Source organism: Setaria viridis, chromosome 7, assembly GCF_005286985.2.
Source record: "Setaria viridis chromosome 7, Setaria_viridis_v4.0, whole genome shotgun sequence".
NCBI lineage: Eukaryota > Viridiplantae > Streptophyta > Magnoliopsida > Poales > Poaceae > Setaria > Setaria viridis.
This window is the reverse complement of record NC_048269.2, coordinates 28,124,945-28,139,750: the sequence shown is the minus strand read 5'-3', so window position 1 is coordinate 28,139,750 and position 14,806 is coordinate 28,124,945. Positions and strand designations below refer to the sequence as shown.

Genomic DNA, 14,806 nt, shown 5'->3' with positions numbered 1-14,806 from the left:
GATGTTTATTCCAAGAATGCCTATCCATGAGTTCGAGAGGTTTCGCCGCCAATCGGCTTAGAAATTTAATGTTTACCTTGTCAATTTCAGGTCAAATTGATTGGCACGCCTTGCACCACTCACGAGTCAATTTGGAGCCTGCACTTGAGTTAAGCAAATCTCCCAGGTCCTACCGTATTGTTGAACACAGAAGTCTGAAACTCAGATTTTGCGTCAACATTAATCTCTATATAGTAGTTGGGTGAATGGGTTCCATTAATATTTATCAAAGAGAATTTATGGGGTATCCAATTTAGAAGATTTATTGAAATTTTTTTGTGGACTTTATATTTACAATTCAGCATATTACATCGCTAAGCATCTATTACTGATTAATCAAATGATTAATGGCACAAGCTGCCAGTAAATCGCACGGGGTTGATTTGTAGCAAAAATTGCAATCAAAAGTTTTTACATTGAAGACCGTATCGCCGTCGCAAACAATCTATGTCTTTATTCAAGAATAAATGGTCCTACTCGTCCCGATCTAGTGTAGATGTATGATAAAATAAATGTTGTACATGCACCTAGCTAATCCGCGCTATTCCAAGGGGGGAAAAACACCTTTTAGAAATTTTAGTATAAACCGACCCAACCAACGAAACAGTCACATATCGTAAGCTAGTAAGTTCGAAGCAACGACATAATTCTTCAGTACATCCAAGCAAGCTAAGCATCCTTGGTAGTGCTGTTACAGAGAGAAGGGTACGTGCCAAAGTTTATAACAAACTATAGCTTGTTATAGGTAAACACTAGCTCACTTCTTCCCGCCGCGTTTGGACTTCTTTGATTTCTTCTTGTTCTGCTTTTGCGCCTTCTTTTTTGAAGTTGAGCAGGTCCCCGTTGCTTCTTCCTTGACCGGTTCCAATGTCTCTCTTCCTCCTGTGTCAGGTTCATTATCTGAGCAGTCACTCCATTCATCATCCCCGTCCGTGTGCAACTGGACAGCAGGTGCAGCTTCCTTCCTTCTTTCAGATTCTTCTATGGAAGCTCTCTCAGAGAGCATAAAACTGATGATTTTCTGCAGTTTATTCTCGCCATCGCTCCATGTTGAGTAAAGGTCGTCGACAGTCAGATAAGCACTCTTCTCCCTGTAATGACACAGCTGTCAGAATCCTCAAATGGGATTAACTTTCAGACGGTATGGAAATTACTAATGAAAAATACATACATAGGCAGCCTATGCTCGAAGTAAATATAAAACCAATGAAAGTAACATACAGTCCCAAGATTTCATCAAAGCTGGAGTAGCTCCAACTATATCTCATAAATGCTGACATTGTAATTTGCTTACCTGACAGATTGTCCTTCAAATTGATAGCAGATGTGCCTGACCTCTTGCAACAATTGTGCATCAATATTTTCTGGAAGACTACTTAGCTCCAGCCAGGAAAGGGCACTTCTAAGGAATAGAATGACAATCCATGCATCCTTCTACAAAAATTAGCATAAAAAAACATAAACCTGACATTCGTGCAGCATTGAGACAGAAGGTAAAGCACAAATTATCAAATTTACCTGGTCATATATTAAGACTTGAAACGAGACAAATTTCTCCCAAAAGGAAATATTTTCATCACTCAGATACAATTCAATTCTACTCTCCATCTTATTATCCCGTACTTTTGGGATAGAGAAATTTCCAGGAGTAACACTGAAAGTTTTTGTTTCTTCTTGCATAGGCGATTCCTGCTCTGCTGGACAAAGAAGTACCATTACTTTCTTAACATCACTCAAATCCTCACTGCTAATAATATGAGCGTTTAAGTTTCGGCAGATTTCCTTGCTGGGGGAACCAAGAATGACCAGGCGATTACCAATTGCTGCAAGTGCATCAGCAAATATTATTCTGAATTTGGTCAACGTGGGATACTTCAAATTCAAGAAGTTTACAATCCTATTGGAGAATTCCGGTGGTAAATCCTCAAAAATGTTACACTTCTTTAGGAAATCTGTGACTTCATAGCATTTCGCTCGTGGAAGTGACAGAGCCACCAGATAAAGCAAGATTACTAGTCTCAGGAGGACTGGAATGTATGTTTTCCGAGCCCACCCTTGAATAGCACGCTTATTTGTCAAGAGTTCCCTAATTGACTGGAATATGAAACGCCTTGACAATAATGACACATCCTGATCTAAATCCTGGCTGCCTGGGCCAGAAACCAGGCAGGTACCAAGGTAGTTCTTGCTTGTGCGGCACTTCAGCATCTTAATCAAAAGAGATTTTGTGCAAAACACAAAACCATCCATTATAAGAAAGGAAGATGCTAAAAAACCAAGGCACTCCATGAGATTCACATAGCATATCAGAGATATATAATCTGGTTCAGTCCTCCAGTTTGCACTGAAAGTATATTCAAGAGCTAGTTTGAAGTTCAAGATCAATGTGCTTCTTCCATCACCAAAATCAAGAAATCTTTTCAACGACTGAAAAAAACGTGCCCAATCTGAACCTCTATTCAGGTATTCGCCAAGTTTTGAATTCACCGTGTCATCCAATCGTGCTACATACAGCAGATACATAGTTACTCTTCCAAGGTACCCGTGAGTCAACTTTCGATTAGCTGGCCTAAGATCTGAACCAAGGGAATCCACAATCAAATCATATGCAGCCGGTGAGTCAAGCATAAAGAAAAAGCTGTTTGTTGTTTCATCCCTCCAAGCCATGAAAAGTAACTCAAAGAAGCGATGTTCGCAGAGAGTGAAGAGGTTTCCTAACTTTTTGGGAAATTTTGGCAGACAGAACTCCGAGTCTTTCATGAACTTTATAATTTCACTTATGATAATGATAGTTCTCCACTGGGTATGTGGCGATGATGCTTGCTCCAACGAAGCTTCAACAAGAGACTCCATCTTCTGGACTACACAAAAGCCAACAGAAGAAAGCTCATTTACCAAGAAATTCTGAGCACATGACTTAAACTGGACAGTGTCCAGCCAACATCTGTTGCCATCTTGTTCCAAAGAATTCCTACCGATGTTAGTAAGCCAACTTGAATCCATGTTAAGTACCGCATATCGACTGTCACCATCTTGTCTCAACCCAAAGTATTTAGCACAAAGATCTTCACACATAGCTGCAAAATAATTTTCTTTTTGATCTTGATAGTGTTGAAGATGAGCTATCACTTTGACTATAATTGAACTCCAGTGGTTCCAAACACAGGCTAGTGTTCCCAGTGACATTTGATTACAGGCCAGAAAATCATGACAATACTGTTCATCCTCAGATCCTGGCTCTAAGTCGAGATTGTATCCAGAGGTTTGAGACTGAAGATGAACATCAATAAGAGAACGAGCAGAAATAAATTCGATTAACAAGTTTCCACATTTTCTGCCTTGAAGCAAGTTGTAGGTTAAGATGGCGAGAGATTTATGTGAATGTGACAATACATCTGCTTCAAAGCAAGCCAAGAAGAAAAATTCCTCAGATACTTTCTTTGCCATCTCTTTCACTTGTAAGAGAAACTGTTCCTTTTCTGCAAAACTTTTTGGAGGCCATCCTCTACTGTGTGGAGCCCACAAGGAATTCACAGTGACATAGAGAAGAAGAAGCTGTGTAGCATTCTCAAACAATTCTGCCTTCTCTAGCATGTTTACTTCCAATAAGATATCGCCTTTAAGCTTAGCTATACCGGCAGCTTCAAGGAAATTATCCATTTCCATCTCTATACTCAGCAGTTCATCCAAAAGATTCCTAGAATTTAAGAATGCTCGAACATGATCCATAGAATTGAAAGCCTTGACAAATGGCATCATGTGCTTCATGTCCCCACGTTCAAAATAGTGCAATGCACAACTTTCTAGATATGTGTTTCTAAGGACAGCAACCTCTGAGTTGAAATTCTCACACTGTTCCTTCTCCAACTGCTGCAGGAATTGCAGGCCCTGACTAAATAATTTCCCATTTGAGCAGCAGGATAAACACTTTGTATAACATCTAGCTTTGAAGTAGACTTCAGCTGCCTGTGACCAGCATTCAGTCATAGCAAAACAGTCACCAGCATCTTCAAGTCTTGAAGTTCCACATTTTTCCATATAGACCATTCCTATGCCAATTGAAGATTGTCACATTCGTGTCTTCAATACAGTGTTGTGTGTGGTGTTATGTAAAACCATTTTGAAAAAAAAACTAGCATATTTGAAAAGGCTGGGGGAAATAGAAATTGTAGCAACTAGCAACTGACCAGTCAACAACATCAAAAGGAATAAAAGCTCACTAAAACGGAAATCAAGTATCTCTCTCAAAATCAGGGATCCTCCAGGGTTGGGATTCTAGAGCAGCCCACAAATCCATTTTTTTAATAATGGAAAAATAGTTCTGGCCTCTGAACCATTAGATAGAAATATACTCATGACAGTAACACACTAGCTTCCTTCACAAATAGCTGGCTACCCAATGATTTGTATAATGAAAAGTCATAATCATGAAACCTTGATCATGTTGATGAATAACAAGAGTATGGAAATTGATCACACCTGCTCTTTTGTAGTCACCTAATTTGATGTAGCAAGTGGCAGCCTTCTCATGCATGCCAATAGACTCATAAATCTCTGATGCCTTTTGCAAGGAAGCCTGGCCCATCTCCAAATTTGTGGAGATTACACGGTCAGCAGTTGCCAGAAGTCCAGCAGCTCTTGCCCACTTCTCCCTATATGCATCACCAGCCTTTTCAAAGCACATTGTAGCCATCTCAAATTGCCCCTCATTAAATAACTAAAATAAAAAATGCACTTGTTACATTGTTAAAGAGAAGCACAGTACCATCAAATGCAGTTCTGCACCATACTTGGAACAAGCATGTGAGGAAATAAAATCCACACACTTGAACCTAGTAAGATTTAGCCTCATGATGTCAAAAAAGTATATATCACTAACCTTGGTACCCCGTAGCCTCCAATCATCAGCACTGCTCCCTGTCTGCATTGCTTGAATCAGTGAAGAATCAAGTAGTCTAACCTCCACAATGCACAACTTCTTCCAATAGTCGAACATTGGTTGACAATAATCGTCAGTACTTTCGCAGATCCATAGTCTTTGCCTAGTTCGTGTGATAGCGACATAGAGCTGCTTCAGTTCTGAACATAGGAGATAATGCTTGTTTCTATCGAAACCCGGATGAGATATCTGTTCTGATGATGCTATAACATCTTTGCTTTTCATGTAATCATACACAACTCTCCATCTGTTCCGTAATGGTGATGAACTGAAAAAGTTGTACAGCAGCACATCCTACAGAATATATTTTTGAAGGATTTAGTATCCTTAAAGCTAAAACTAAAGAAAGCACACTTCAAATGAAAATATATTACAGTATGAGAAAAACTTTAGAGGCTTATACCTGGAATTCAAGGCCCTTACATTCAACAATAGTCAAGACAAGAGCTTGTTTGCCAACGAGGTTAACAATTTGTTTCTTGGTAGCATCATCACGAACCAATATGACTTGCTCAGCACCAAAGCCATGCTGTTTATCATGTTCACTTTTGCTTTCTCCAAAAATAGTCATAATTGCATTCTCATCATTACCTGACTCGAGGAGAACAGGAGCTTCACCATATACAAGACCAGTTTCTGGATTAAGCTTGTCAACACAAGACGGGAAAAAGTAGTACAAAAGGCTCATTATACTCTGGGCCATACGAAGTACACCACAATGTGTGCGAAAATTCTGACTGAGTTGGAACATATCTGCGAGATAAACTTGTTTTCCATGTTTAGTTCCTTGGTTGCTTCCTTGGTTACACGCTTCGGTTTCAGAGAGGAACAAGGTATAAAATAGGGAGCGAACATCTTCAAACCTGAAATCAATACCCCTTGCTATAGTTTGTGCTGTGTCACCAGCAAAAACAAAGCCTTCCTTGAAGTTCCTGCAGACATACTTGAGAAGTGCTAATTGTGACATGGTAAGATCCTGCACCTCGTCTATGTAAATAAAATCCACCAAATCCCCATTGTAACCCTCAGAAACTAGACTGCTGTGAAGACTACAGACAAAATCTGACAAATCAAATTCTCTAGCAGTGCGCTTCATACTCTCATAGTCAAGAAAAATATCATAAACCTTATCTCTCACTTTACTGTTCAGAGATGAAAATCTTCTATCAGAGAGCATCACATAATCAACCCTTTCGAGTTTACCATTGTAAGGCCCCGTTGCTTTGTATCCACCCTTTATGTGAGAAATTATTTCAGTAAATACAGTTGATGCATCAAGATTCTTTGTTAGTTCTGCATTGAAATGAGGCCAATAGGAAGCAACAAATTTCTCAAATGTAACTTCTTTGGATTCAATAAAAGCTTGCAAAGCTCGGGATTTGGAATGACCTCTCTCAGTGCTTGACTTGAGTTCTCCACAAAACATGTCAAAAAAAGAAGTCCGGAACGTTCCATCAAGCATCATCAAGAATTTACGGAATGTGATAGTAAGAGGATAGTACTCATGTGGTAGATCATTAAAGTTATCAGGTATATCTGTAAACTGTTCGAGATCATCAATGATATCATGCATATGAAGAATGCTAGGCTGGTCAGAGACATCACCGGAGCCAAATCTATAAAGGGTTGAAAAACAAATAGTAAATTAGGAACATGGTGGATATATTGACAATGCAATCAAAGTAAATTGATTTGGAAGGAACTGGATTAGCCCTCTATTAAGACAACGTACCTTTTAAGTCTGCAAATGTGGTTTTTTATAGCTGAACAGAGCTTTGGGCTTACAGTGATAAGGACTTGCTTCACAATATTTCCACTTTCGCTTGTGTCCTTCTCAAGCAAAGTACCTTCATGTTCAGCCAAAGATGTATCAACTTCGTTCAACGCTAGTCCTTGGGATGCAATCAAGGACTGTTGCTCAATTTGATACAATTTCATTGTCAAAACAGTGGTTTTCCCAGTGCCAGACCGCCCAAGAATGAAACTGGTGAGTGGGAATCGAATTATCGCCTCCTCTTCATCGGTCAGTTCAAAGGGGACCTCGATTTCACTCCCATCAGTAGCTGTCAGCAAATGTTTTGCCACACCAGATGATAAAGAGTAAAACTTCATCAGTAAGAAGCTTTCACTAACTTTTGTATTCTCCAGAGTGCATGAGGTGTCCACATGATCATGATGTTCCTGATTATCAAATCTAACATCCTTTTTATACCGAATAATGTTATGTCCTGCATCCCAAATTACAGGAACTTCCAATTTCCTGTCATCCACATTAAAAAATTAAGTAACAAAATAACAGGAATAAACACATGCGTAGAAAAATTGAAGTCAAAACAAAATATAATCATAAACAAGGGATCTAATGTGGAAATAAAAAATAGTGGCTAAGAAAACCATGCGCGCAGGCAAACATCCAGTATATCAAGGAGAGTGACAGCAGAAAGATGTTCAAATGATTCCTTTTCCCCTGTACCTAGTTAGACAATTGAAGCTAACAACAATAGTAGCTTCTTGCCAAGGAATTTAAGTTCCACATTTCATAAAGCATTAATCAAAATAAAAACCGAAGAAAACAGATTAAGCATGAGTCAGGAAACAAGCATACCCCTCTGTCTGCACTCTTCTGCAGTGGTCAATGTAATCATCTGTGTACATGGAAAAAAGATTTTCAAGATGTTGAACGGTCCTAGCAACATGTTGCTGCGACAAAATGTCCCATACTCTTATTATCTGAAAATATCTTTCATTTTTCTCCAAATCAATGCTCCAAACAAGATAAAGGTCCCTGATCCTGTATACTTTTGCAAGCTGGAATGCATCAGTTACATCAGAACTCTTTATTGTTGTCCTCCAACCACCACCAAGTTTGACAAGCTTTTGAAGTACCTCCCTCCTTAGCTGTGGAGATTTCAGTTTCATGAAAGACTTTCTAAAGTTGTCGCTTAGAATGACCTATTGAGTTATTCAGTACAAACAAAAAGGAGAGAACCTCAGTAAAAAGGCAAATCCACGAATAATGATTAGAACTGCACACAAAAACGTTTAGGGCCTCTTATAACATGGTTTAAGTGAAGGAACCACGCAATTTATATATCAAAATAAAATATAAATAAAACATAGGGCCTTGCATGTATTAGGTACAAACCACTTAGTATCCAGTTACAGCATAAAAAATCTAACAGACATGACTAGATTACAAAAGCAACGATACGTGATTCCAAAAGTAGGAAAGACACATCTAGTTCAGGACCAGCACAAATGTGGTCTGCATTTAAAAGAACATCTATGAACTCTGTATATAGAAGTGATAGCATAACATATAATGCCACTTCAATACAAATCAATGTCAATATGTTCAATTCAATAATTATGGCTATCTAGCCTCAAAATATCAAATAAATATTCAAATATCATTAGGTTTTAATAAGTGTAAATTATACATTATGAGCTACTCCCAAGTATTAATGAAGCACTTAAGCTGCAAGTAATTATTAGCTAAGACACAGAATTTTCAATAACGCATGAAAGTAAAACAACTACATATAACTTCCATACTTACCTTCCATCTAGTACTGCTGAAAACTGCCGAGTCAGTATTCAGCAGATCGTCAAGTTCATCAAGTTCATGCTTTACATGTATAATCAACTTGCACATTGCAGTGTCATTAGTGGCATTAACAATACATTTGCGTTGATGTGCATCGGCAAGCAGGTCTGTCCAGACTGTCCCACTTTTACATAATGTATTTGCATTTCCAAGAATCCAAAGACAATGCCTGCATCAAATAAAGCACCCATCAGTTAACTTTTGATCATCACCTTCAAATGTACTTTCAGCAACAGTGGCAGAAAATAGATGCACACCTTGCTCTAGTAAGAGCAACATTTGTCCGTTGGTAGTCAGCAAGAAATCCAACAGCACCCCTCCTATTGGATCTAACTGTTGATAGGATGATTATGTCATCTTCTTCTCCTTGGAAACCATCAATTGACTTGACCCTGACATGAAAGCCGTCACATGAATCATACTTTTTTGCCAAGTTTATCTTTGATGGCCGCAACTTGAGAACTATAAGGAGAAACTACACCAATGCTGATCCCTTGGCCTGTCTTTTTCCAAGCTGCAGGGGAGAGGAAAATATAAGAGCACTGATTTTCCTCATGAGGCACTTTCTTGCATAGAACTAATAGAGAAATTGATTATGCAAACTAAGTCGACAGCTCCTGTACCAGCCAATAACTGACTTAACAACATTTCACTTCCATGAATATAATTTTCACAAATTAGACATACAAATTTACTAAAGTGGGTTCATATGGTGGCCAATAACTCTAATACATTGACCCTCATGTTCTGAAAGATGAGGAGAAAATACCTTCATCAATTGCTTTGACAGCAAATTAAAGTTGCACTGGAAAATAGAAGAAATAGGAATAGAGTGTATATGAAGTAAATTTTCCTATACTGGAATTATTTCAGCTAACATCTAGCAACATGGTCATGTAAAAAAAATAGATTTTACAATACAAGGTTCAACCCAGAACTTACATTTGTCTATTCCATCTGTTTTACCATGTTTGCTGATAGCGCATATGCGCACTGACATAGACAGTACAAGTTTCAATAAAAAAATAATGTGAAATGACCATTCATACCCCTATTAAATAACATGGTGCGACCACTCACATCTTTTAAAGCACTTAATTAGGGTTATGGAGTGGAAACATTGCAACAACCGCACTCTTGATACCTATTCCCCCAAGGCCATGGACAAACATAGCGAAATGAAGGGAATAATGTATAGCATAAGTCAAGAATATATAAGCTCCTAAGGTGCTATGCTATGTTAGCCACTCGCTTCACAAACAACAAGACCTTAAGATATTAGGGCTATAAGAAGAATTAAGCTTAGACATACATTTAAAGATGGTTTGGATCAAGTGCAAAACAACAGCAACTTCAACCAGGTTCCGCCAACTGTTTCCTGCACCCTCCTTTTCTTCCCTCCCATCAGTGATGTTTATGAAAGTGTAACTACCAAAAGGAAGGCTCATGTAATCCTTGCTGTAGGAAGGAGAAAGAACATTTGGACCATCTAAAATCTTCCTATTGTAAAATTGAGCATTTGGAAATAAACTGATACAAGGGTTCATGCGATACTGTATGTTCAGCAAATGCTTTTCAAAATTCAGTATAACCAATCTCTCAAAAAGACTGATTCCAAATCCAGCTTCCTTGCATACCTAAATATAAACAATGAAAGATCAGAATAATTATCATCAAATAGATAATAAACAAAAATAAACAGGATGGTGACATAGCCTTTTGTTGAAAATAAGTGTTGCAACATTTCAGCATGGGAAAAGTATATACTAGGAGCATACATCTCTGGTCAAGGAATGAAAGTATGCATCATAATAAGGTTAAGGTGGAACATTACCTGACTTCTAACCAGTGGCCTCAGCTGGCAGTCATCGCCCACCAAAATAACATGTTTCAACCAATGCAAACGTAGTGGGATAACCAATTCACATTCCTTCACTTGAGCAGCCTCGTCAACAATTAACACATCAAGTGGAGGAATCTCTGCATTATGTAACCGATAAGAACTAGAGGCAGTACAGAAAATTAGAGTTGCATTACGCATGCAGTAGTTCTGAACCCAATTCCTGTCTACACCAATAGGTAAATTAAGTGAACTCAGAAGATCTTTCAGCAATTTAAGGCACAAGGACCTTGCTCCATCCAGTTCCTTCTCAATAGGAGACATCAACTTTCCATAGATAGAATTCTCAGTAGACTGGAAATCAAAGCCTTTTTTCGCATTCTCATCAGTTAAACCTCCATCACATAAAAGAGCATCAATTTTTCCCAGCAAACTCAACAACATAGATATATTGCTGACATTATCGTGTGAAAAGCACCTTCCTGGAAGGTGAATCCATAAACTCATCATGCATTTCTTTACAGCTGTTGCTGCCACATCAAATTGTTTCTTCAGGAAATCCAGAAAGCACACAGCATCACTGTTTCCATCATCCTCAAGAAGCATATCATATTGAGAACCACAGTCCTCAAAAAACGATATCATTGAAGCAATTGTGTACCTCCATCCAGAAAATGAGGAAAAGCACTCAGCAAGCTCATCCGCACGATAATCCAAGAAAATTTCGTGGAGCTCCTTGGTGATATCCATATTGTACTCATTCCCTAATAATAAAACATCTCCAAGCGAAAGAGGTAGATCACTTTTGTCAATTTTCTTGTTGAAATCCTTCAAATTTTGAAGGAATCGGGTGCAAACTCCAACAACAGCAACATTTGTAGGAGCACATGTAAGAGTTCTACATTTCAAACAAGCCAAAGCCCACAGTATAGAACTAACAGTCTTGGTCTTTCCAGTACCTGGTGGACCCCATATAAGTTTTGTGAGGTTTAAATGCCTACATTGTACAGCTGAGATGATAGATTCAATGGCATCCACTTGTGATTGATTAAGATTAACTGACAGTAACTGCTCTGGAAATGGAGCTAAACAGTCATCATCCTTTTTAACACATACAGCACAGACATCTTCATCCTACAATGGAATTAACAGAGTATGTTAGATATCAGCCTATAACCTGGAAACAGTGGAATTAACAAAGGGTATCTTAGACATAAGCCTATAACATGTGCCAATACGAAATATTCAGTTAACTCAAAAGGAAACCATGCAAGTCGTATTACCGTATTTCTGGGAGCCAAAAGTGACCTGATTATTGTGAAATTGTTTTTCATTCTTGTGTCAAAGCAAAGTGCTTTCCATATCCGTATATTTGTCATTATATTATCAAGAAAAATTGCATGTCTGAGTTTAGTTAAATCTCCATCTAAGACAGTATCACTCGCAACTTTCACTCTGAAGCCCTTCTGATATTGGTCATTCATAGAAACTTTAGAAACCATTGCCAGGAAATATGTCAGACCATAGCGGTTGAAGTCCTCTGCAGCTTCAGGTTTCATGCTAGACAGAATGAAGATGTCACCATTCCTAGCAGTATAAGTCTCAGTAGAGAAACCAGCACCATTGTCCCAAAAGTCCACATCCATAAAATACTGTCCTGATTTCCCTGCTATTTTCATGGAAAGTATTTTTGATGAGGGCGCTTCTGCGATGAGCTCAAGGCATGAGCTTAGGCTTGACCTTGTTTCTTCAATCAGAGGTGGGACATATGATTTCAAGTAGTCATCAAGTGAACTAAAGCTGAATGGGATCTTCTCAACCTGAATAAATAAACAATTGGTATATGATAATTCTATGAAAGGTACTCATTCAAATTTTTAGTGGCATCCTGTTTCTACCACTACAAATTTACTAACAATAGCTTTTCAAACGTAGGTTAGAAAAAATGGAAATGATATTAGTTATAGGAGCTATTTCAATAATACTAAACGTTTTAGCTATCTATGTACTGTTGAAACAATATCAGGAGTTCTCCCGCGAGTCGAGTTTTTTTTTAATATCAGGACAAAGTTTGAATAAAAAGGGTCAAAAGTGAAGTTACTCAAAAACAGATGGGTAACATTAAAAAGAAGAGTTCAATGCAGCAGCAACTTATAGCAAGCCAAATAGCATAGAAATATGGAAGTTAATGCTAACTTAACAAAGATATGGTCAGTTTCATCTAGTGCAGAACCAAGCACAAAGATACAACACAGAAAATCGCAGGGTGAGTAGTCGTTGGCCATCACACTACTTACCAGTTGTGGAATAAATTAACAGCAACAAGATCTCTTGCACCAACTTCTATAGCTTAGTTGCTCAATAGCATTACTATGTATCTGTCTCATTAGGCATGATGGCACTCGCATGCACATCTCCCAAAAGAATTTTGAAACTTATGAGCCCAGGGCGACACATCTTCAAGCTATGCAAAATACCATGCTAGTATGCTACAGACCACTTCAACACATCACAAATGATCACACAATATGCACGCAACAAATTAATTAGCCAAGGCCTCATTGCCTGCATGATGCGCAAAATGTGAGGCCAGAAAAATAGACATACAAGGCCAGAAAAATAGACATACAGTTGCTAAGCTAACCTTAGTTATCAGTTGCATTTGACCCCACCAACGCCCAATTCCTGACCAGAAGCATATATAAGGTTTCTAACAAGCTGTCAGATTGTTCACACATGGCAATTAGGGAAACGCCCATTCACTTTCCCAACCCCACACACTTACACAGTAGACAACACATTAAGCACCATTTCCGCAGCATTCTATAGTTCGAAGTGACCAGTTTCTATCACACAGACACAGGCCGTACGTACCAACAGGGCACCGCAAGCGACTGTAGAAATCTAACCATGAATCGATCTCCTCACACCGTCACACGCACACGCACGCTCTTCGCACGACGCGCAAACTAACGGAACACAAACAAAATCGCTCAAGTTGGCAACCGCCGTACGGGTAATCGCAACCAAGCGCGCCAGCCGAAGGATCGATCGAGCACCTTCCCCTTGAAGAGGTCGTCGTCCATGATGTCGCGCACCGACCAGGAGAGCACGATGTCCTCCAAATCGCTCTCCTCCGCTGCCATCTCGCGGTCGCGGTGCTCCCTCATCTCGCTCGCTGGCTCTTCACCCGCTCGCGCACGGACGAGCAGACCGCATTCGCAGCCTCAGCCTCGCAGGGGGAAGGGGTGGGGTTTTCTCGATGAGTCGTTTCGCTGCTCAGTGGAAAGCTGGAGCGGTGATCAGTGAGGGGTGGGGGTTTTAATGCGTCGTAATCTTTTGCTTCTCGGAGAAGAAACGAGGCGGTTCTTCTCTCTCTATCTCTCTGCGTTCGTGGCCTCGGGGTTTGAGCGGCTTTTCTGTGGGGAACTGGGTAAGGCAAAGGGCGCAGTGAACTGTGGAGGGATGAACGGATGAGCTCTGGCCTCTGGAAGCGAAAGGGCACGAGCCGATGGCCGATGACCAATTTCTGAACTGTAGTAGGAAGTGGTTGCTCTTCAGTTAGACTAAGGACTTGTTTAATCAAAATTACTGTAGTAACACCGTAGCGTTTCGTTTGCATTTGTGAATTATTGTCCAAATATTGACTAATTAGGCTCAAAAGATTCATCTCGCAAAGTACAATAAAACTGTGCAATTAATTTTTGATTTCATTTACATTCAGTACTCCATGTATGTACCGTAAGTTTGATGTAATGGGGAATCTTCTTTTTGCATAGTACCAAAGTTGGGATTTTAGGGGGAAGGGTCTAATCTCATTGTACAATTTCATTGCACCGTAATATTAAAATTAAGAATTAGGTAACTGAGTTAACCGAATGTTACGAGTCGCTCGTCAGTAGCCCTGCCACCAGCGGCTGCCCTTGCTAGCCTAGCCTGCAGCCTACTGGTGCTAGCAGCTAGTCAAAAGGCTCAAAGCGGCGACATTTTCCCGTCAAGAAAAAATCGTTTTATTCTACTGCCTGCCGGGGATTTCAACTGAAAGCTAATGTCATGGGCTCATGGGGCGCGCAAATGGGTGATGATAGCGGTTGCTGAAGACAGGAAGAGTGATTATCAGAAACAGGAAAGGCCACTTCATTGCACCTAGAGAGAGGGGGTCCATACCAGTGGCAACACTGGCATTTCTAGTGCAGAGCTGCAGGAAGTCACGGAGGCGGCGCGTTGGAGCCTTGGAGGAAGGACCCGTACATGATTGCTACGTCTGTTCCATTCGTTATGTAATGTTAATCGAGTCTCTCATTCGGAAGCTAGCGAAATTTGGTCTTATTTTGTGTCGAACTCACCCTGTGATTAGGTGTCCAGCATGCATTGCTAGGAT

The 14,806-nt window shown here is 39.6% G+C and overlaps 1 protein-coding gene across 1 annotated transcript; it reads right to left on the bottom strand.

Moving 5' to 3' along the window:
- Nucleotides 1-590: 590 nt before the first annotated feature.
- LOC117865647 (uncharacterized) lies at nucleotides 591-13,852 on the bottom strand. The gene is given in 15 exon segments (XM_072295183.1): nucleotides 591-1,130; nucleotides 1,334-1,473; nucleotides 1,558-4,088; nucleotides 4,519-4,756; nucleotides 4,919-5,272; nucleotides 5,382-6,594; nucleotides 6,711-7,238; nucleotides 7,584-7,930; nucleotides 8,538-8,754; nucleotides 8,843-9,012; nucleotides 9,014-9,099; nucleotides 9,898-10,222; nucleotides 10,420-11,559; nucleotides 11,709-12,245; nucleotides 13,485-13,852. Coding segments are annotated over 15 exon segments (8,271 nt in total). The 5' UTR covers nucleotides 13,596-13,852; the 3' UTR covers nucleotides 591-796.
- Nucleotides 13,853-14,806: the final 954 nt, after the last annotated feature.